The sequence below is a fragment of the Mustelus asterias genome, chromosome 6 (genome assembly GCF_964213995.1).
Source record: "Mustelus asterias chromosome 6, sMusAst1.hap1.1, whole genome shotgun sequence".
NCBI lineage: Eukaryota > Metazoa > Chordata > Chondrichthyes > Carcharhiniformes > Triakidae > Mustelus > Mustelus asterias.
Window position 1 is genome coordinate 51,488,037 of NC_135806.1, and position 24,170 is coordinate 51,512,206.

A 24,170-nucleotide genomic window follows, 5' to 3' on the forward strand; every position below is an offset into this window, starting at 1 on the left:
GGGCTCAGGCGTGCCGTACACGGGGGCTAGATGAGCGTGCTGCGACCCTGGTGCATCATGGGCAATGTTGGGAGCTGGGGGTGAGGGGCCGTGGGACGTAGTACCCGCGGGTGCCAGGTCACGAATGGAGACCGTGTCCTCCCGCCTGTTGGGTTACACCACATAGGCGTATTGGGGGTTGGCGTGGAGGTGTTGGACCATTTCGACCAGGGGGTCCAATTTATGGGTCCGCACGTGCTTCCGGAGCAAGACAGGGCGTGAGGACATCAGCCACGATGGTAGTGAGGTCCCTGAGGAGGACCTCCTGGGGAAAACAAACATTCGTTCATGAGGGGTGGTGTTGGTAGCCGTGCACAGTAGTGACCTAATTGAGTGTAGCGTATCAGGGAGGACCTCTTGCCAGCGGGAGACTGGAAGATCCTTAGACCGGAGAGCTAATAAAACGGCCTTCCAGACTGTCGCGTTCTCCCTCTCCACCTGTCCATTCCCCCTGGGGTTGTAGCTGGTGGTCCTACTCGAGGCTATACCTTTGGAGAGCAGGTACTGGCGCAGCTCATCACTCATAAAAGAGGAACCCCGGTCGCTATGAATATAGCTAGGGAAACCGAACAGGGTGAAGAGGCTGTGCAGGGCCCTGACAACCGTGGCCGAGGTCATATCCGGGCAGGGAATAGCGAAGGGGAACCACGAATACTCATCGATGACGTTGAGGAAGTATATGTTGCGGTCAGAAGAGGGGAGGGGGCCTTTGAAGTCAACGCTTAGGCGTTCGAAAGGGCGGGTGGCTTTGATGAGGTGCGCTCTGTCTGGCCGATAGAAGTGCAGCTTGCACTCCGCGCAGTCTTGGCAGTGCCTGGTTATAGACCTGACTTCCTCGATGGAATAGGGCAGGTTCCGGGCCTTAATGAAGTGGAAGAACCTGGTCACCCCCGGGTGGCAGAGGTCGTCGTAGAGAGTCTAATCGGACTAGGTTCGCGCTGGCACAGGTCCCCCGGGACAGGGCGTCTGGGGGCTCATTGAGCTTCCTAGGCCGGTATAAAATGTCGTAATTGTAGGTGGAGAGCTCGATCCTCCACCTCAAAATCTTATCATTCTTGATTTTGCCCCGCTGCGTGTTACTGAACATAAAGGCAACGGACCGTTGGTCCGTGAGCAGGGTGAACCGTTTGCCAGCCAGGTAGTGGCGCCAGTGCTGTACAGCCTCCACGATGGCTTGTGCCTCTTTTTCGACAGAGGAGTGTCGAATTTCAGGGTCCTGGAGGGTGCGCGAGAAGAAGGCCACGGGTCTGCCCACCTGGTTAAGAGTGGCGGCTAGGGCAAAGTCAGACGCATCGCTCTCCACCTGGAACGGGATGGATTCATCTACAGCGTGCATCGTGGCCTTCGTGATATCCGCTTTGATGCGGTCAAAGGCCAGCCGAGCCTCCGCCGCCAGGGGAAAAGCTGTGGATTTGATGAGCGGACGGACTTTGTCCGCATAATTGGGGACCCACTGGGCGTAGTACGAGAAGAAGCCCAGGCATCGCCGCAGTGCTTTGAGGGTGGTGGAGAGGGGAAGTTCCAGGAGGGGATGATGCGGTCGGGATCGGGGCCGATGACCCCGTTTTCCATAACACAACCAAGGATGGCGAGGCGGTGTGTGCGGAATATGCACTTCTCCTTATTATAGGTCAGATTGAGGAGTGCCGCGGTGCGGAGGAATTTTTGGAGGTTGGCGTCGTGGTCCTACTGATCATGGCCGCAGATAGTGACGTTATCCAGGTACGGGAAGGTGGCCCGCAGCCCGTTCTGGTCCACCATTCGGTCCATCTCACGCTGGAAAACCGAGACCCCGTTGGTGACGCCGAAGGGGACCCGAAGGAAGTGATAGAGATGGCCATCCGCCTCGAAGGCAGTGTATTGGCAATCCTCCGGGCGGATAGGGAGCTGGTAGTATGCAGACTTCAAGTCAATGGTGGAGAACACCCGATATTGTGCAATCTGATTGACCATGTCAGAGATGCGGGGAAGGGGGTACGCATCCAGCTGCGTGTATCGGTTAATGGTCTGACTGTAGTCGATGACCATGCGATGTTTCTCCCCAGTCTTAACAACCACCACTTGGGCTCTCCAGCTGGTACTGGTCTCAATGATCCCCTCCCCCAGGAGGCGTCGCACCTCGGACTTAATTAACACTCTGTCTCCAGCGCTGTACCGGCTGCTTTTGGTGGCAATGGGCTTGCAGTCGGGGGTGAGGTGTTCAAAGAGCGAGGGAGGGGTGACTTTAAGGGTCGAGAGACCACAGGTGGTGCGCGGTGGCTAGTCTAATAGCTGCGGATTGCGGACGGAGATTGGGGCAAAAGGCCCAATATATACCATGGTGATGCTCCCAAGGTGACACAGGAAATCTAGCCCCAGTAGTACGGCAGCGCAGAGCTGTGGCAGCACGAGGAGCCTGCACTTCTTGTACACCGTGCCCCGTACAGTCAGAGTTGCCACACAGTAACCGAGGATATTCACTGACTGGGACGTCGAAGCCATGGAGATTGATTGCTGCATTGGTAGTACTGGCAGTGCGTAGCGACTCACCGTGTTAGGGTGGATAAAACTCTCTGTACTCCCACTGTCAAATAAACAGTTTGTAGTGTGACCGTTCATCTTGATGTCCATCATAGACCAGGCGAGTTGGTGAGGCCTGGACTGGTCCAACGCGACCGAGGCCACCATTGGATTAGGCGAAGAGCCGCACGCAGTGGACGGTTCCCAAAATGGCGGCCTGCGTGGCTTGCACGCGGCTGACGCCATCCAAGATGGTGGCCCCCGCGGCTCACACGCAGCTGATGGCGTCCAAGATGGCGGCCCCCGTGGGTCACACGCGGCTGATGGCATCCAAGATGGCGGCTCCCGCGGATCGCACACGGCCGATGGCGTCGAAGACGGTGCCTCCCGCGGATCGCACGCGGCGCTGCTGGGCCTGGAGGCCGATTTTGCCCTGCAGACTTTCAAGTAATGGCCCTTCTTACCACAGCCGGAGCAAATCGCATCTTTCGCAGGGCAGCGTCGTCATGGGTGCTTCTCCAGGCCGCAGAAGTAGCACCTCGGGCCTCCAGAGACTGCCGCAGTGGTCAGTTCGGTGTCGGGACAGGGCGTGGCGTAGGTTAGCGGCCCTCCCGGGTACAGAGGTGGTGGCGGTCGCGGTGTCCACAGTGCGCCCTCGTGGTCGGGGGTGTTGGCCTCGAGATTCCGAAAAGCCACCTCCAGCGAGCCGGCAAGCGCCACAGTCTTCTGCAGGTCCAGCCCACTCTGTTCTAGTAGACACTGCCGGATATAGGTCAACCTGATGCCCGCGACAAAGGCACCTCTGATCAGGTCGTCGGCGTTTTGGGCGGCTGAAACGGCCTTGCAGCTGCAGGCTCTGCCGAGTGCACGCAGTTCACGCAGGAATTGCTCAGTCGATTCCCCGGGCTGCTGTCTGCGAGTGGCCAGCAGATGTCTGGCGTAGACCTCATTCGGCTGCCGGTTGTACTGGCCTTTTAGGAGATCGATTGCCTCCTGGTAAGTTTCCGCGTCTCGGATTACCGCGAAGACGTGAGCTCTGACACAGGCGTGGAGCTCGTGTAGTTTGTCGATGTCGGTTACGATGACGGCAGAGGAGGCGATGAAGGTCTCGAAGCAGCGCAGCCAGTGATCAAAACAGTTGGAGGCCCCAACAGCCTGAGGGTCCAAGTCAAGTTTATCAGGTTTTAAGAGTTGCTCCATCCCAAAAACGTTCGTAAATAAAATTGATGCACCATCAATTATGCAAAGACTCGTTGTTGCAAAATAACAGGCTTTTATTAACGAAAGAATTGGAGCACACCCGAACCGATAGCTAATCCGAACTGAGGCAAAAGGGGCGGAGAGCAGTCGCCTTTATACCCAGAGAAGGGCGGAGTCCCGGATTGAGGCAGCAGGGGCGTGTCCAGGCATATCACACAAACAGACAATACTACAGTGGTTCACCACAGTGGTGTTCTTGGGATCCACGTTGGGCCCACTACTACTACTGATATATATTAATGGGTTAAATTTGGGTATGTAGGCTTTTATTTCCAATGCTTGCAGATGAGACAGAAGTTATCAGTGAGGAGGATGATATATTTCCAGAGGACTTGCATAAATGCAAAGAATTATTTTAATATGTCTACTATTTCTTAAAATGGTGAAATGAGCAAATAAATGTAAAGTGATGCATTTTGGTAGAAAAAATAAGAGGCAATTTAAAGTAACTGGGATTCGGGAGCAGAGAGATCTGTAGATGTATGCAGACAAGTTTTTGAAGATAGCAGAACAAGTTGAGAAAACTGCTGAAAGGACATAGAAATCCTTGATTTTATAAATAAATAGAAATTTTCATCTTGGGTCAGGGAAAAGCAAGTTGGCCCTTTTGGGACTTCCAAAACTCAAGTCCACATTTGAACCACATTCCCACCATGATTTTACCTCTGAGAGCTAATGGGGGGGGCTCCAATTTTGTGAGATGCAGTGCAGTACTGGAGATTAGAAGACCCACCTCTGTTATCTGGGACAACAGCCCAGCTCTTGACAGCTGTTGAAACTGAACAAACTGATCTCTTTTTTTCTAAGCTGCAGGTTGTGTTTCATTTCCATTCGAAAGCTAATTGTCTGTCAATCAGTGAAATTGAACAGATGCTTAGATCATTTTTACTTTGAACAATAGGTTTTTTTCAAAAACAAAAGATCTCCTGACATTTAAATCACAGTGTAAAATGTGACAGAACTTTTTCCGGCATAGTTTTCAACAATTATAAATGCATTGTGGCACTTCTCCCAGTTGGCAAATTACTCTAATGCATCTCAACACTTAAAAAATGTTGATCAGTGTAATGGTCAACTTACCTTTTCAGGATAGAGCCCTATGATGATTCACTGCACTTAAAACACATCAGCCCTAATGTGAAAACAGATTTTTCATCTTGTGGAACCTACTGTACACAAGTCAGCTGCCATATTTATCTACTTAAAAGCAATTGCACTTCAAAGGTTGTTTTCATTTTGTAGTGATTTGGAATGTTTTGAGAATATATAGAGGTACAATATGAATACAGACTACTTCTCTCTGTTTTTTGCCAATAAATGAACAATGCCACTCTGAGAAATAGTATGCAAAGAAAAAGCTCACATCATTTAATTGGAGAGTGTTATTGGGAGCTTTAAAACAAAGCAAACAATTGAAAACTTCACTCTGCATCTAGTCTGGGCTGCCGTATCCCGAGGGGTCGTAAAGATGGAAAAACATTACGTCTCAGCAATGATTAGTACAAAGTGTTGAACCTTATTAGTCCTTACTTTGTTGTCTGAACAAATTAGCGCAACAAAAGTAATTTAAGGATTATTAGTTATTCTTTTTATATTTCAGCATAAAAATTCCTAATTACATTTGTAACCCATGAAAAATATATTTCCAGATCATAATCCACCCTATTACTTGTTAGCCCATTATCTTAAATATGTACTTTTTGTGACATTCAAGTAAGTGCATTGTAATTTTATGTGAATTTTATTTAATTGTATACAGGTGATGGGCACTAACTGGGGATTCACCTGTGCTCCTATAAATATAAGCAGAATGAAACAGTAGTTGTTGGGAGGGTATATATTTAGTATTTATCTTAAATAAGTATTTGGAATTGTGTGTAAAGATTGGCTCCAGTTCTGTCCTTCACCACCCAGCCTTCTGGAGTATATTACACATTATTTCCTTTGTTTAAGAATTGTGTGTTATGTCGTGTGTTCTATTTATTCCTCTTCAAACCATGTATATTTCTAAACAATTTTTTTACTATCTGTTCTTAAGTTGTTATTCCATTCACTTAAATACGGGTTGTTTTGTGTAGCTTAGTAGCTGTAAAATTGGTGAGGAAAAGGTTAGAATAGCTGCTCAAAATATTCTGTCTAACAGGAGAAAAACCCATAAATCTCAACCAATTCAAATTTATTTTTTTCACAAAGTAAATCTTATGTAATCTCATGAGTGTTTCACCCAGTAACTCATTCAGTTAGAAAACAAATAAACCTGGTAACTATTTTGGCCTTGCAGCACCAATTAATTATTATTAAGTTTTTTTGGTCAAAAATCCAATATTCCAGTAGGTCAGATCTCAGAACTTCGGTCTCCTTGCAGAATTTAAAATATCAAATTAACAAATAGAATGATCCTCACAACACTATGAAAATGACTATTGAAAAAAAAATCACGGCAACGTGTGTTGTCAGATTAATCAAATGCTACATACGACAAAAAAATCCAAGAAATAGAAGCAAGAGTCAGCCGTTTGACCCTTCAATTGTGTCATGGCTAATCTTCTATCTCAGTACCATCTTTCCTTACCAATCCCATATCCCTTGATTCCTCCTTAGTATCCATTAATTTATCAATCTTTGTTTTGAATACACGCAGCTATGGAACACCCACAGACCTCTGGAATAAAGGATTCCAAAGATTCTCCGTGCTTTGAGTGGAGGAATTTCCAGTCATATCTGAGTCCTAAATACCCAAACCCTTATCCTAAGACAGTGACCCCTAATTTTAGATTTCAAAATTGGGGGAGACATCTACCCTGTCAAACCCCGAAGAATTTAATATTCTGAATGAAATCACCTCTCATTCTTCTAAACTTGAGGGAATATAGGTCCAATCTACCCAATCTGCCCCCAGGGGCCAATCCCCCAGTCCCGGGAATCAATCTCGTAAACCTTTGTTGCACTCACTCTAAAGCTGGTATATCCTTCCTTAGGTAAAGTGACCAGAACTGCACATAAGTACTCCAGGTGTGGGCTCACCAAGGACCCGTATAATTGCAGTAAAACTTCTTTGCTCTTGTACTCAAAACATTTTGTAATTAACAATATTTGTAATTAGAATATCTATTTTCCTTATTACTTGCGGTACTGCATGTTAACTTTGTGATTTGTGTACAAGGATACCTAAGCCCTCTGAATACCATCATTTCCCAGTCCCTCGCCATTTAAAAAAAAAAATCCTCTGCTTTTCTACTTTTTCTTTCAAAGTGGATCAGCCATTTTCTTGCTAACTTAATTGCAGCCTTTTGCCTCCTTTATTACTTAACTTTGTATTATTAGCAAACCTGGATACAGTGCTTTCAGTGCCCTCATCTAGATTATTGACATAGATGATAAATAGCTGCGGTGAAAGTACTGATCCTTGTAGTTCCCCACTAGTTGCAGTCTCTCAACCTGAAAATGGCCAATTTATTCCTAATTTATGTTTTCTTTCCATTAACCAATCCTCAGTCCATGCTATTATATTTGTCCAATCCTATGAACTCTAATTCTGTGTAATAACCTTGCATATAACACTTCATATTAATGTCTTTTTGAAAATCCATATATACTACATCTACAATTTCCTCCTTATGTACCCTGCTAGTGACAATCTCAGAATCTCCAATAGATTTGTCCAACATAAATCTGTGTTGACTCTGGTCAATCATATTATGATTTTCTAAGTACTATGTTAGCATTTTCCCCCCCTCCTGATGTTCCAACAAAGAACAACAAAGAACAAAGAACAATACAGCACAGGAACAGGCCCTTCGGCCCCCCAAGCCCGCGCCGCTCCCCGGTCCAGGATTGAATCCTGAATCCAGGATCCCCGCCCAATTTTCCAGCCTATCTACATACCAATATCCTATCCACCGAGCTGTCCCTCACAGCTACGATGCTTTGTTCATTACAACCTATTAACTTACCCCCACCCCCCCATTCCAGACCATGTGATCTCCAGGGAGAGGCGAAAACCCAGAGTGAAAAACCCCAGGGCCAATATGGGGAAAAAAAAATCTGGGAAATTCCTCTCCGACCCCCTGAGGCGATCGAAACGAGTCCAGGAGATCACAATGGCCCCGATCGGAAAATGCTTCCCAACCCTAGTCATTTCCACTTCCACGAACACCATATGAATTCCCTGCCCCCGAGACAGGTTCCCAACTATCCGCAGTCTCACTCTGTACTGGCACCAGCAAGATGATCATAGAATGAAGCCTTGAAACGAGAAACCAGGAACAATTAGCCCGCGCCGCTCCCTGGTCCAAACTAGACCACTCTTTTGTATCCCTCCATTCCCACTCCGTTCATATAGCTCCATTCCCTGTGTTCTCTCTCCTTCCTTTCTTGGACGGTGAGGTTATGATTGCTACTTAATGATCTCTGGGGACCATTCTAAAATTTAGGAAATTCTGAAAGTTCAAAACTGATGTCATTATCTCTGTAGCTTTTACAACCCCAGATGTTGCTCGATGAATTGCAAGGTGCAAGTAAAAAATGTGAACCATAAAAATTGATTCTTCTAATCTGCGATCTGATTTAAACCCTGGCTGGATTACTGTCTGATAAATGACTTGTATGGTATTCTTTGCAATTCTCTGTAGCCTTTGCTTTCAAAAGTGTTTCATTTTTTCATTGCCTAGCTCAGATCCAAAATGTAGGATAAAATTGGTGTAGAATTTGGCACACAAAGTGTGCCTTGTAACAGATACAAACAGCAAAACATGTTGTTGATCCTTGAATTATAACGTATAGCTGGTACACATCACATGGCATGTTGGTGCCTACATTATAATGGATAGCCGGTATTTCAGTGCAATATGCAATACAATGCAAAACTGTTGCATACTGTGAGACATATAGCTGACCTGGTGCATACAACATAATAGAACTGGTGTAAATGTTATAATCGGCAGCAGGCACACAATTCAGCATAATGCCTATCTAGTACAATGTACAGCAGTATGACATGCGGTCTTTTCCTTGAGATCATTAAAGTAAATTACTCTTTAGAAAGTGATTTGCTTTTAATTTGTATAGAAATGGAGTACTCAGCATAATAAAGTTGTCACTTTAAACTTGCTCATTAAAAAGTCCTGTTGTGCATTTTTATTTTTTTCATTTATTTCTATGTTTATTGAAATCTGCTTTCACTGTCTTACCTTGAGCTCTTTTAATGCTATCTATCATCAGATTGAAATGGCGATTGAGACACTCCAAAAGTCTGATGGTTTGACTGCTCACAGAAGTACTCTTCTCAACAGCCATGTAAGTTGCCTCTTCCTTCAAAACCACTTTAATCTTTTGCCTGTTACATATATCTTTTTCTGATTAATCCTGCTGCTACTTCTGCTTATTTTGTTTGTTCTGACTTTTGATGCAATATATTGACAATTTGTATTGCTTTCCTTTGCCTCACCAGAATAAACAATTGATAATACTGAAATGTGATGCTAGAATCGCGTGGAATAAAACATTTGCAGAGATTCCACTAGTTTACAAGAGATCAGAAGACACCAGAGAAAGACAGCAAAGATCTAGTTGTGTCTCTGCTATTTCTAAGAGTTTCCAATTTGCCTTATAAGGAGCAGGCCTTCTGACTGCCTCTTAGAAGACAAATAATACCAGCAGAGGTAGAGGCGACCTCAGCAGAGTTGCAACTCTCTGAGCTCAGTTGAAACAAGTGTACTTGTGAAGAATAGTACAGCCAGTGAGGTGAGGGCTTATTGGCCTCCATGTGGGTGTATGTGGGCCCCATTGGTGAGATGAAAACCGCAAAGCAACCTGAAGGACAGTTTTTCTTTTAGTCAGGGACCATAGGCAAAATGTACAAGATTGGAATGGGAGAGAGCGCACCCTCCCACTAATCCAAAAATTCTCAGTGGGATTAAGCTTTATAAGTCACTATCGGGCATGATCCTATCACAATTTAACCCCCTTAAGGGGCAGCACGGTGGCACAGTGGCACTGCTGCCTCACAGCGCCAGGGACCCAGGTTCGATTCCTGGCTTGGGTCATTGTCTGTGCGGAGTTTGCACATTCTCCCTGTGTCTGCATAGATTTCCTCCGGGTGTTTCGGTTTCCTCCCCCAGTCCAAAGATGTGCAGGTTAGGTTGATTGGCCATGTTAAATTGACCCTTAGTGTCAGGAGGATTAGTAGGGTAAATATGTGGGATCACAGGAATAGGGCCTGGATGGGATTGTGGTCAGTGCAGACTTGATGGGCCGAATAGCCTACTTCTGCACTGTAGGAATTTGATGATTTGATGAACTATCTGGATGGTAACCTGAAGAACGTTGATGCCCATGACTTGAACTGGAGTAGGATTAGTCCGAGAAAAAATCTATGTAGAGAGCTGAACACCATTCTGCTCAGTGTGTTTCCCTCAGTTTTCAACAGAAACATTTTTCACATAGCGCAATGGCCCTTTTTCTATGCTACATTATTATTAAGGAGAAGGTGAACAAATAACAATGCATCGCTCAAGTGCCATCAAATGGGACTCTATTTTATTTTCTTAAGCTGGTGTTTCTAAATGGAACCTCAGCCACTCAACCACTCTGACCCTCATTCACTTCTTTGCCTCAGATATGATTACACCAGCATTCCCTTTGATTCCTCCCCATTTTTCATATGTCCATCTCTTACTGAGTTTGTTTTTCCCTTCTAATTTTCTCCTTTCTCTCCTGAGCGCTCTGTCTGATACTGGACACAGGTCTGTAGATGCATATGTTCCCAACTCTGCCTCATGCCAACTAGGGCAGTGAATAGTCTGAAAATGGTTGGTGAAGAAGGTTGTACAGTGTGTATTTTATATATACATGACAAGATATTGCTCAGCCAATTGTAATGGTTGAACTGACCAGCAGAAACCATACAAATTTACTCGCGCAGCTGGAGATCTTGGTTGATTATTTGTAATTCACCCACATAGTATTCATCTTCCATATTTGAGACTAGTTTGCGAGGCATATTGTTTTGATATGGAGAGGATTACAGATTAACCCAATCTAGTCCTGTCCGAACATACACATTATGGGCTGGAATTTAATGCCCCTGTGGTAACACCTCTCCCTTCCTCACCAACAACACACCCTGTTTCACCCCTTCCACCCACCCCTTCAAACTCCCCCAACCACACACCACCACCACCTCTCAACTTGCTGGCCACTGCCTGACTGGCTCTGGTGACCTCAGGCCCCGTCACCTTGTTCCGAATGTGGCTCCATTGCCGTGACTCTTAGCTGGCTGCAGTCCTAGCTGTGGCCAAGTCTTCCTCTAATTAGCTGGCTGCTCTTAGATGCAGGCTCATGTCTCTTTCAAACTCAAACAGCAACTAATATGGGTCTGAAATGAGGCCAGAGGTCCCCTAAACAGCCAAGTCTGGATTGCCCCTGGTTATCTCGCCACAAAATCCAGCCCAAAATGCGTTTTTTGCATCAGGAATGAGAACTGTTGCAAATTCTTTCCCCTTCCAAGTTTGAGCGTTGAAGTCAATTGTATGACCCTATTTGTTGTGCCCATACAACTACTAAACAAATGGTCAAAAATATGGGGAAATATCGGGATTGTGCCCCGATTATTTTTCTCCTCGGTGTTTGAAGCATCTTCCAGGAAATTTTAATGTTTAATTCCTGAAGATTCCAAGACACCCTTGGAGGGTTAGCAAACCTACGATTCATGCACCACATGCAGGAAAATCATGCCTTGGATTTGAGTGGCCTATGAGATTTAGTTTTGCATTTGACAGCTAAGTGACAAAAAAAACCTCTTTTGGCCTTCACTCAAATATTCTTGAGGTCATTAATGCAGTTCAGTACCATGACTCGCCAAATGGAAGTGTCAAATGTAATGCCACAGTTAGTTCAGTATTTCTCTTTTTAGTGTTTCTTTTACATTACAACAATGTGAATGTAGCATTAAAAATCAAATAAAAGGAGTCTAATGTCAATAAGGTTCCATGTGGCCTGCCCTTTCTCCTATTTCTAATGTTCTTTGTTGTCTCAAAGGCTAAAGTAAGGGGAAGCTGAGCAATGCAGACCAGGAAGGTCACAGGTTCAATCTTTGCTGATCTCAATAAGGTGGCAGTCAGATGGTAAAATTATACACTGTCCTGCATTTTGAAAAGGAAAATTGGACAGTAATTTCTATTTCAAGTAAACACGTAGGTTTTAAAGAAACAAAGAAGAAAAATCTTGTATTTCTGTAATGCTTTTCGTGACTGCAGACATCCCAAAGCACTTTGCAAAGTATTTTTTGAAGTATAATTACTGAAGTACATTAGGTAAGGACAGGATTGTTCCTTGCCATGATACCTGCAGACATTTAAGGAGCTAAATTGTACAGCCTTCAAAATGGCACAGGGCTTGTAATGCAGAATTGTCCCATGTCCTTTCAGTGTGATGCAGGCAGCAAAACTTCATGCTGCCTTGCTCATTACCATGGTGGTACCATGCAGCCAGTATCAACTGCATTGTTGAATGGCTGCAAGCCTCAGCAGGGAGCCCAAAATCATGAGAGGCCAGTACCAGTTAAATCAAGCCTGCAGTACTTAAAACATGTGTTGCATTAATGTTGGAGCAGTAGGTGGAAGTCTTTGTACGAGTTCTTCTGACATGGCAGAAGAATGAATGATGGCACAACATGGAAGAGAGCATCCTCCAAACTTTTCGGACAATGCACTGAGATCTTCATTGGACGCAGTGTAAAGAAGGAGATAAGTGCAATATCCACAATGTGCAAGGAGACCTGCCAGACCAATGCTCAGAAGGCAGTGGAGCAGAGGGGCTTGCAGGGTCTTACAGGAGTCCAACACACACTCCTCCAAAAGATTTCTGAAATAGGTGAGACGTCACCCTGATGGAGTGGCAGTGGTTCCCTATGCACAAATCAGTACTGTCTTCTTTCAGAGTCATGTTCTGCCCTCCCACCCTTTTCACTCTTCCATTGGCCTTGCCTGTCAACCAGCCATCAAACTCCTATCTATGTTGAGAAGGTGCAATTTGAAACCAGGCCTTTTTGTCTCAGAACTGCTAAAGGTCCTTCTCCAAGGCCATCTTCAGTTTCCCCTACTGAAAGTCAGCAGTCTTTCACCATTCACGCTGCAGCCATTCCAGTAGAATTGTTAAGACATGCAGGCAATAGGCATTGTGGGAATGCACAAAGATGAGTAGCTAGCGGGCCGGGAGACAACAGCGGGGGGGCGGGGGGGGCTTTCATGAGAAGGTCACGAGTCTCTCAGCCTTTTTTGTAGCGCAATCAGCTCCATGCCGGAAATCATTCCTATATGATTAGCAGGCCTGGGACCATAGTTTCTGGGCCTGCTAATGTCTCTGCGGGTCATACTGGTGGAGGGCAGTGCCTCTTGGGGGTGGGGGGGGGGGGCGCTGCCACTCTGCAAGTGGATCGGTGGGGTAGGAAGTGACGGGGCGATGGGAGCTGATCATTGGAGGTAGGGGGGGTGGAGATTGGGGCTGGCCCGGGGGTGGGGGGGAGATATTGTGTTTGTGTTTATATGCAACACAGTGGTTGTGTTTATTTGTAACACAGGTGAATGAATTGTTCACAGCCTAGGCAGAAAGGGCTGTCTTGATTAGATTCTCTCTTCTTCATCCCTTTCCTGGAACGTTAATTAGCTGGTCAAGGTACTTGCATTGCTCTCTCTGAGGGAAATCTTGCTTCAGACAGCTGCCGGCCATTCTGATTGTCAAGCAAATATCTGTAGTCCTAGCAGCACCACCAGGAATAGTGGTCATTTCTGGAACTACATGCAGCAGAGACATGAGCCTGAATTTCACACTTGACATGCGAGTGAAGCCAGCAGGCCCGGGAGCAAATATAGAATCCACTCCTGGGCAAGACTGTGTTCTCAGTGCAATTTCACACTGGGCGGCCAATTAAAGTCTGCCCAGCATGAAACACATTTTCCAGTTGGCCTGACAGTGCAGGCAAGGATGGGAATGAGTCAGGCGTGGGTCCTGGGTGGCCACAGGACTTCAGTAACTTCAATTAAACTTCCAGTCGAAATACTGGAATAGTAGTAGAAATAGATGGGTCCTACAAAATTCTGTCTCAGGAATTTGAAACTTTCAAGATCTGAACATTTATGAATAAACCAAAACCTTTCAAGATTTTTCTGGTTGCTGTTTGTGACCCTTATGTTCTCATAATTAATGAACATGCAACTAGCTCCACGAAGGTGGGTGAAGAGATGCTTCTCCTATTCTGTTATTTATTCTATTTAACTTCTATTTCTTCTGTCACAAGAATGTAGCTTACTTAACACTTCAGGTAACACAAGGTACCAATTAAATTGTGCTTATATGAATAGTCTTGAATTGTATGATGTTTGTAACATGACAACCTACTCACTCAGTATTTATTTAAAATATCAAAAATTGTACTAATATGTAATCTGATTACATTATTCAGATTTAAGGGGAAATATAAATTCAGTATTGTTTAATGGTCTATACATTCAGCATCAACTTTCAGTGCCATACAGAAACCTACATGGGTAGATCTTGTCTTGATTAATATTTTGTCAATATTTCAAATATAACTAAAGAAGTTCAGCAGTTAAATGATGAAATAAATCTAGTCATTTCATGTGAAATGCATGAAATTGAAAAGTAATTAAAGCAATAATTTGAACACTAAATACAAAAGGCTCTAATGCTATGTTTTAACTAATTATTATTTGAAATGTTCATTAGCCATACACATTTTTTGAGATAAGAAAAGTAAGTAATTTAAGTAGTCTTAGCTTCTTGTTGTGGCTACATCAAGGTGCAGATTTCAATGGGGACATCCTTAACAGAGGCAAAACTTTGTCACTAGTTGTTCCTTCCTGTGGCTCAGCACGGAAAATTTGCCCCTGAACAAGCTGGGCAGATATGACCCGTGCTGAGGGCTCCTCTCCCCCTTTTCCAACCATTTATCCTGCTTTTGGTAATGCTGTTCATTTTTCAAGTCATGCTATATTCTAAGGTGAATGTCACGGGTGCAACCGCACCTGAGAGCAATTGCTTTGTGCAGCCACCTGAAGTCAGCAAGACGTCCTTCAGCACTTTGCATTTCATTCCCTGTAGATTCTTTTTATAACTTTCAAGAACTATAGATAGTACCAAATACTCATTGAATCATTGCAACAGCCAGAGGAAATCAACCAGAAAACAACCTGTAAGAAGGTGATCTTTTTAAAAGCATTTGTTATAGTGGCTAGTGAGTGCTGGATGGGCCGATGTCAAAACTGAGCTGTGCAAGGTTAAGGGAGCGCATTGATTGGAGCATTGAGCTCCAAAGTGGCAGCACTCTTCTCAAATCAGCATTGCATGCTGTTTGATGACACAACCCACTTGCTCTACATACTTCTGACTGACATTCAGAAGTGCATGCATGATAACTCATATACTAATATGCTGGCCATGCAATTCATCTCTCGAATGCACACACATGCCTCAGATGCCATTTTGGTGCTGTAAAGGCCTTCAGCACCCACAATACGTGTGCTAACAGGACTCATTTCTTATTAATTCAGTATAATGGAAGAAAGTAGTTGAATTTGAATTGTAGTGATCAATTTCTGGAATGATGATTTTTTCTTTCAGAATTTATTGCTTTTGTAAAGTGTTACTAGCTTCTAGATTGCAAAGAATCACTTGCAATTCTATAGCTGCCTTCACATGAAGGAAGATGTCCCAAAGCATTTTATAATTAAGAGAACAATATGTCAAACCCCATGTAGTATGGAGGGGGTGGGGGGAGCATAATGGAGAGGGTTCATGTGACAGACCAGATTTGCACTGAGGATAGGGGTTTTGAGAAAGTTTTTGAATGGTGGAGGGAAAAGTTCAAAGACAGGAGAACTTGGGAGGAAGTATCAGAAAGCTGAAGTGAAATAGATAAACCGGCAACTAACAATCGTGGAACAGAGAGCGGAAAGGACAATTGGCCATTTAGTGCTAAAGGTAAAAATGGTGCTTAAAGGGACTTAAGACTGTATGAGAATCACAAAGCTAGAGAGGAGTGCATCCATGGGGAATCTGAAAGTGAGTACAAGGATTTTGAAGTTAATTCCATGAGGCATGGGAAACGAGTGTAACAGTCAAAACCAATCGGAATGCAAATGAAGATATGCGCTGCAGCATTTTGGATGAATTTTATAGAGGATTAAAACAGGCCAGCTTGGAGAGCATTGGAAAGATCAAAACTAAATTACAGCAGTGGGGGCAGCACCATTGTAGCAGTGGAATAGAGACATGCATTTATATAGCACCTGTGATGACTTCAAAACATCCCAAATTGCTTAACAGGAAATGAACTACTTCTTGAAGAGTAGTCACTATCGTTTTGTAGACAAACAAGCAAATTTGATCACAGTAAAATCTTACAAACAGCAATGGAATGAATGATGAACTAACGGCCAGAATTCTCCGGCTATTCATACCGATGGGATCTTTTGGTCCTGCTGACAGTGCACCCCACGGCAGGTTTCCCGGAGGCATGAGGTGCAGTCAATGTGAAATCCCTTTGACAACGGCAAGACCGAAAGATCCTGTCGCCAACAAACGGCATGCCGCCTCCCACTGTGAGAAACACGCTGCGGGGAGGCCATAGAAACCCCCCAACTTGATTTGGTTATATTGACTAATGAATGAATGTTGTTCAGAACACAGGTAGAATTTCCTATTATTATCTGAAAAAAAGACCCAGCAAGTTTTCAGATCCATCTGGACAGACAGGCATGGCCTCGGTTTAACATCTCATCTTAAATACAATACTTCTCATAATGCAATCCTCCACCAGTAGTACACTAAAGTACCATGCTAGATTAATGTGTTCAACTTCTGATGTTGAACTTGAAACCACAATCAATTAACAATTGGCTATGTCAAGGGAAGTACTCCCTGGTGTCCTGGTCGACATTTATCCATCAACCAACATCAGTAATACAGGTTATCACATTGCTGTTTGTCAGATTTTGCTCTGTGCAAATTAACTGCTGTGTTTCCTACATTACTACTGTAACAACACTTCAGAAGTACAGTACTTAGTTTGCTGGAAAGTACTTTGGGGTGCCCTGAGGTCATGAAAAGTGCTGTATGAATGCAAATTTTTATTTCTTTTTCTTTTCTAACTCAGGCAGGGATGCCACCACTGAACCAAGCTGATACTTTGAAGAAAGTGGAAGTGGACACTTGGAAGAAAGCTGTTTTGGTAATGGTGCAGTTGTGGGGAAGGGAAGTGAGCTTAGGGTCAAACAGTTTGCCAATTTCCCACATTTTCAAAAGCCCGATCGTGCAGCCAGGGTGCTGATGTAGTCTGTGACAGAGGCAAGTAGGTGTTTGTGGGAGCCAAAAAGACAGTTACAATTCTGCTGACATTAAGCTAGAAGAAATTTTAGTTTTTGATGTCAGGCAAGCAGGTGGCAGCAATAGCAAATGCCTTCAGATTTACATAGAAGACAGAGGTAGAGCTAGACATCATCAACATATCTGTAGAAGCTAATCCATGTTTATGTAGGTGATGAAGGGTGGGGAACCACAGGTGCATCCCTGGAGATGAATGGAAAGGAAGAAAAGTCATTGAAGGCAGTGTAGTGGTTGGGTTAAACAAAGTATGAGCAGAAGAAGAGAAATTGATGAACGGCTGAAGAAAGACAGGAGGATGGAATGGTCAAAGGTGGTGGAAAGGATAAGAAGCAACATAGAGCCATAGGATGGGATTTTCCGACTGCACTTGCCCCAAAACCAGAAAATCCTGCCTGAGGTGTGATAAAAAGGACTTGAAGAGGCAAGCTGAACTGGGAGACATGTTTTGTCATTTAGGGAGGGGCTGGAAGCTGGACTATGGTTCTGTCGCAATATCACAGAAGGTACTTTGAAAGTCAGAAAATTATTTGAAACTAATGTCACTCCAGAGAAATCAGGACGTTGAATCTTAATGAAAAAAATCAGGATTTATATAGTGTAGGCTTATTTTTTACATTTTGCTGATTTAGATAATGTAATAATTTGTGCTATGTATAAACATATATTATGCTATAATTTTTATGATATTGACAGATTGGGCTCTGGACTGCGATTCTTTCCATGATATCCAAATAGAATGTCAATCAGATTGGACAAATGACTTCACCTGGCCTTTCATCAAAGAGTAGATCAACCATTTTAAGCTTTCACTGTATGGGAAATCAGCTGACCCTGAAAATAGCATTTCTGAAATGCGTACCAACGGTCTGTTATTCTGAACTCTGTTCATATATTGTTGGATTCTTCAAAGCAAATGCTAGTTAAAGGGAATGAAATAGTTCCACTGAAGTTAAACAGGAGCCTGAGAATTGGTATACATCCTCAGATCTTCTTTGAAATATCGGGATCGATAGCGAGCATTATCCTTTCTAGTTTTAAAAAAATGTCAATTTTGAAACTGTTAAACCTATTTAGTTTTCTACAAAGTTTGTAGGCAATCTGTTTCTGCAAAAAGGCCTCTCTGGATAGCATTAATCAATAAATAGATTCCACTAACATTACAGAAATTTATTTTCCCAGAAGTATTAATAGATCATTAGAAATGATAAATGAGGTTACAAATTTGAATGAGGCTAATTGCGGTAGTTCTTTCAAAGTTTCAGCACAGGCACAATGGGCTGAATGGCCTCTTTCTATGCTGTATCATGCTATTCTAAATATAATTTGGGTAATATGCTGGCACTGAGGTAAATTAGATGTAGTTGAGGATTGCTGTATGTATGATATTTGGTTTGAAATAATTATACTACACACTTTACAATATTAACATATTTTCTGAAAATCATAGAATCCCTACATGCCTAAGGAGGTCATTTGGCCCATCAAGTCTGCAATGACCACAATCCCACTCAAGCCCTATCCTCGTAACCCCACTTATTTACCCTGCCATCCCCCTGACACGAAGGGGCAATTTACTGTGGCCAATCAACCTAACCTGCACATCTTTGAGATATGAGATATACAAGCAAAAAACCTGAATGTGCAATTCTGAATAAATTGGGCTCACATTGAATTTGTTTTATTTTACTCGTGCGTTAAGTCTCTGTTATTAATATTTGGTAATGTCTGTAATTGTAATCTGCAAACAAGGTTGTAATTGTAATATTGCAATGAATAGTATACCCTTAAAGAAAATAAATTCTCCAGAGCTCCAATATTAATTCATGCTGGGAATCGATTGTGCAGGCGATGAAGTGCATGGTGATTCATCGGCCCTGAAAACGTACGGCCAGAGTGATTTTAACTCTTGGGTCTTATTTGAATACATTGTCGCTGATTTTCGCCTGAAACTGGCAATGTGACATTAATTATAGTGCATAGAAATAAAAACTCAAGGAGGGTCAAGATTGTCACTAATAAAATGGAAATGGTCCCCAGCAAGGTAAGTGAGCAATTGGAGAGGTGGGATTGGTGAATTTGGCAATGGGGGAGGCCTGAGGCAGGGCAGGTCCAAGATATCTTTTGTAATACCAAGAGGGGAGCTTTACAAAAATACAAAAAATACTTATCTCGGCTTCCTGTGGCTAGGATGCTGCCATTTTTTTGCATTACCCAAATAGGAGTTGATAATATAAATTGGATCGCACTCCTCATGGACAGGCAACCTTCCAGGTAAGGGCAGCAACATGTCGGAGCTGCTGCACACACCCCGCTCCACCTCATTGATCCTATTGGTCAGGGGGATTTTAACATCCACGAGGTCTCAACTTTTAAAGTTCATTTCATGCTCAGAATGCTGCCACTGACTTCCAAACCACACCCACCCCCCTTCTGTCCCAATATTCCTGCCTCACAGCTCCACAGTCATGACAGTTATGTAGCAATTATATTCAAATTGTGCTTTAAACTTATACAAAACTAGAATAATGGTCCTTCAATTGTATTTTTATGTTTGTTTTTAGCTTCAGTGGTTATTGGACAACTATGAGACAGCAGAAGGTGTCAGCCTTCCCAGAAGTACTCTGTACAACCATTATCTGCGTCACTGTCAGGAGCAGAAACTTGATCCAGTGAATGCAGCTTCTTTTGGGAAACTCATTCGTTCTATTTTCATGGGCCTGCGCACCAGACGACTAGGCACAAGGTTAGTTATTTATCCTTTTTTTCACTGTTTCTGAATATTATTGCATTTCATTTTATTTTTTTTTTTAAACATTTTTTTCTCAGGGGAAACTCAAAATATCACTACTACGGCATCCGGATTAAACCAGATTCCCCACTAAATCGCTTACAGGAGGACATGCAGTACATGGCTATGAGACAACAGCCCATGCATCAAAAACAGAGGTACCAGCTTCAAGTGGCTACAAATGCACACACCTATGACTTGTGTTATGATCAGTGTTGATGTTTAAAGAGAAATTCAAATATCCAGTCATCAACTGAAACAAATAACTGGCAGGATTTTACTGCCCCGCCGTGGCGTATTTTCCTCCTGGCCTCTGCGGAGAGCCATTTAAATTTACATTCAGTTTGGTGGGACCATAATATCCCACCATAAGATAGGGGCTGTAAAATTATGGCCTATATCACAAGATTTCACTGTTTCAAACAAATGTATTTTACAATACCACAATTAAGTTCACATATCTTAGGTGAATACTCATACTTTGTATCAAAAACCATAATGAAATATATTTTAGACTAAAATTCTCAATGGAACATCCCCCTTTTTCCTTGTGATGTCCCCCCAAAAAAAGTATTTGGCTATTTACCAGGCTTTTGAAGTGTCCCTTACTTCCTGGGACCAAAATCAAAGTGTCACAGCTCTCAGGAATTCACTTTGATTGCACCTCAGTGTTCCAGCTATTCTCCAAGGTATCAAATGTCATGGAGATCCTTCTATTAGCTTTTGGCTAAGCAGTCTTCCAGCATTTCTTAATCACCTCATAACAATGGACCTCTCAAGCACGGGCTTGTGCTTAGTTCCTCCACTTCAGAAATACGCCTGATTTCAGATAGCTTTTTTTGCTTCAGCTCGACAGCTATTTTCCAGCTCTGTTCATATTCTTTCTTGTTCTGCCTGCTAACCCAGGGCTTACATCCACCAACCTGGCTGCTTCTGGCTCCAACCCCAAAGATGCTTTTATAAAATCCCACAACTTCCCATGATTCCAACCAAGGCTCAACCCTATATTACTTAGCTCTATAGCAACAGACATTAGTTGAGTATATGATAGGTTTTTAGATTAATTAACTTTTAGTTCAAAATCAAACCTTTTGTTTCTGAGATCCTTCTGAATAATTTACATTTCGAATAAAGTCAGGGCAATTTTCCTCAGGCTTCCCAGTTAAATGAAGACCACCATTGTCTTATATGGCTCTCACCCTCTTACCGCTGACCTCATAAGTATACACAGAACCCTTTGAACTGCTATTAGTTGAGGTGTTCTGGCGATTTCTAAAGTCCAGCATTTCAATTACCTTATCCTTACAAATGTAATTTTCCCAAAAGTAAAAACTATCTCCAAAATATTAACATGAATTATGAACAAGAACATTATGACAATTGCTAACAGTTCTCAAAACAAGATGCTGATAATCACAGTCTTTGTACACCATTACGATCTGGTTCGGGACCATTAATGTTTAAAAAGAAATCCGAATGGCAATAAAAAATTGCCACAAGATTTCACTTTTTTTGAAAGGATAACAAATTTCAACGCAACTTCCCTACATTTCGATTCCATCCCTCTGAAAGTAAAGCCTAATGCTCGATTTCCTTTTTAATGATCTAGCGAAACTGTAATGCAACTTTTAGTGATTAGTATATTCGTACTCGGAGATCCCTTTAGTTCCTCTATCTGTTAATAGATAAGTGTTTTATTACTGATTTTTTTTTTGCCAATATGGTAAGTCCTCACTAAAAGCTGTGGTTGCGTTCCTGAAAGTCTCAATATTAACTGAAATGGTTTGAAGTGAATCATTGGTTCCCATAGAAATCAATGTTAAAACTGTAGTTAGGTTCTGTAGCCACTTCAGGGAACTTGTCCTCGCTGGCAACCTGTGACTGGATGTCCACTGCCTCTTTCTCTATGTCCGCCACAGAATTTTGATCATCCACTGTCTCTTGAGTTTTTAGAGGGCGGGAGTTTTCTGTCCACAGGCCGGTGTGAAGCATGCTGACGGCACGTCCATAGAAACAGTTGCCTCTGCAGAGGGTTCAGTGTAACTGAGATGATCTATGTGCTGTTTTAAGGTCTTCTCCCTGGTTTTTACAAGACATCTGTTTTCTCGAGAATAACCCCTGGAATCCATGGAGCGCTGTTGCCGAAATTCCTCATGTGGACCGTATCTCCCGGTTTGAAATCTCTTATCTGGTCTCTGACTATCATGGCCCCTTTTCTGGGCTTCTTGTTTTAACTCGATGTTGCCGGCCAAATTTGGGAGCGTCAAGCTAAGCCGAGTCTGAAGGCGTCGGCCCATCAATAGCTCCACCTGGACTATTCCTGTCCTCATGTGCGGCATAGTCCTGTAGTTAAAAAGGAAAAGTGTGAGCCTTGTTTCAAGAGAATCCATGTTTGTTTCTTCATGCCACTTCTGAATGTCCGGACCGCCCTCCAGGCTGTTTGAGGACAGGTGGTAGGGTGCTGTGCAAATATGCCGCACTCTGTGCTCATGATCGTCTGAAACTGCCCACTGGTAAACAGGCTCCCATCGTCTGTCACAAGAACAGTTTCTTTATGGTATTGTTAGCAATAGAAGAAGCCATCTGGTGCATGTTGATCCATTTTGAATGGGCGTCTACGAGAATTAAAAACATGGAGCCCATAAGTGGCCCTGCGAAGTCTGCATGTGCTCACACCCAGTGTTTCCCTGGCTATTTCCAGGAATGCAGCAAGACTGCTGATGGGGCCTTCTGGTTTTCCTGGTACGTTTGGCACTGCTTGACCAGGTTTTCGAAATCAATGTCTATGACAGGCAACCAGACATAGCTCCTTGTGAGCATTTTCATCTTAGAAATTCCCGGGTGGCCATTGTGTAATTCTTGAAATATTGGTTGCTGGCCTGGATGCAGGACAACTACCCGGCTTCCCTACCAGATGATGCATCTTTTATACCCAACTCATGATATTTAGAATGATTAGGTTTCAAATCCTCCGTCGGACACCCTTGTGGTCCACCACTTATGTGACATAGTTTCGCCAACATAGGGTCCTTTTGGGTCCATGCCGGGATTTGCTTGGTGGATACTGGCAGAGTGTCCATGAAGTTCAGAGTCCTGACGACTTCATCCATCTTCAGAGGTGAAGGAAAGTTGGTGGGTAGCACCTGTGGCTCATGGCATCCCTGTTGGCTATATGTCTCCCTGGGCGATGTTCTGAGGTATATTCATAGGCACCCAACAGCAGTGCCCAGCATTGGATCTGGGCTGGTGCAATGGGAGGAATCACCTTGTCTTCCTTGAAGAGGCCCAACAAAGGTTTGTGGCCAGTTACTAGGGTGAAACGCCGACTGTAGATGTACTGGTGTAACACTTTCGCCATGAACCCCATGGCCAAACCTTTTTCAAACTGGGCACACTTCCTGCCTGCATCCACCAGTATTCGTGATGCATACATGATTGGACATTCTGTCCCTTCATCCCAATGGTATGATAATACCGCTCCTATCCCATAGGGGGAGGCATCGCAGGTTACAATGAGTGGCCTCAGGGTCATAATGTGCTAATATATTTATTGATAACAATTGTTTGATGTTTGCAAAGGCTTTCTCTTGTGGCACTTGTCATGACCATTTCTGATTTTTAAAACAGTACATGGAGAGGTGCCAACAGAGTCGCCAAGTTCGGTATGAATTTTCCATAGTAATTTATGAGACCTAGGAAAGACTTCAACTCCGTTGTGTTCCTTGGAGTCAGAGCCCCTTTTATGGCCTTCACCTTCTCTTCAACATGGTGCAATCCATCCTTGTCAACTCTGTACCCAAGGTACGTTACCTCATTGATCTGGAACACACATTTTTCCCTTTTCAATCAGGCACCAGCATCAGAAAAAAGGCATAAGACCTCCTCTAAACTCTCCAAATGTTCCTTTGCAGTAGCTTCTGAGATTAAAACGTCATCCCGACAGATGCCACTCTAGGCACCGCTTGAAGAATGTTCTTCTTCACCCTTTGAAAAATGGCGCAAGCCAAAGCCACCCCAAAGGGCAAATGAGTATACTTATGCAGTTCTTTGTGAGTATTTATGGTAACATGCTTCCTGGATGACACCTCAAGCTTCAGGTGGAGGTAGGAATGGCTCATGTCCGATTTGGAAAATGTGACTTCCAGTCAACTTCCCATACAAGTCTTCTATGCTTGGCATAGGG

General features: G+C 43.5%; 1 protein-coding gene across 5 annotated transcripts in view; it reads left to right on the forward strand.

Annotated features, from left to right (window-relative positions):
• Positions 1-24,170, forward strand: part of rfx3 (regulatory factor X, 3 (influences HLA class II expression)) — a 348,433-nt gene that overhangs the window by 230,650 nt on the left and 93,613 nt on the right. For 4 of the 5 annotated variants that reach the window (XM_078214298.1, XM_078214299.1, XM_078214297.1 and 1 more), the window contains 4 exons: positions 9,019-9,093; positions 16,970-17,044; positions 19,761-19,942; positions 20,026-20,145. In XM_078214298.1, coding sequence (XP_078070424.1) covers positions 9,019-9,093; positions 16,970-17,044; positions 19,761-19,942; positions 20,026-20,145 — 452 coding nt within the window. The remainder of the gene's footprint in view (positions 1-9,018; positions 9,094-16,969; positions 17,045-19,760; positions 19,943-20,025; positions 20,146-24,170) is intronic. The other variant, XM_078214300.1, reaches the window with a different exon arrangement.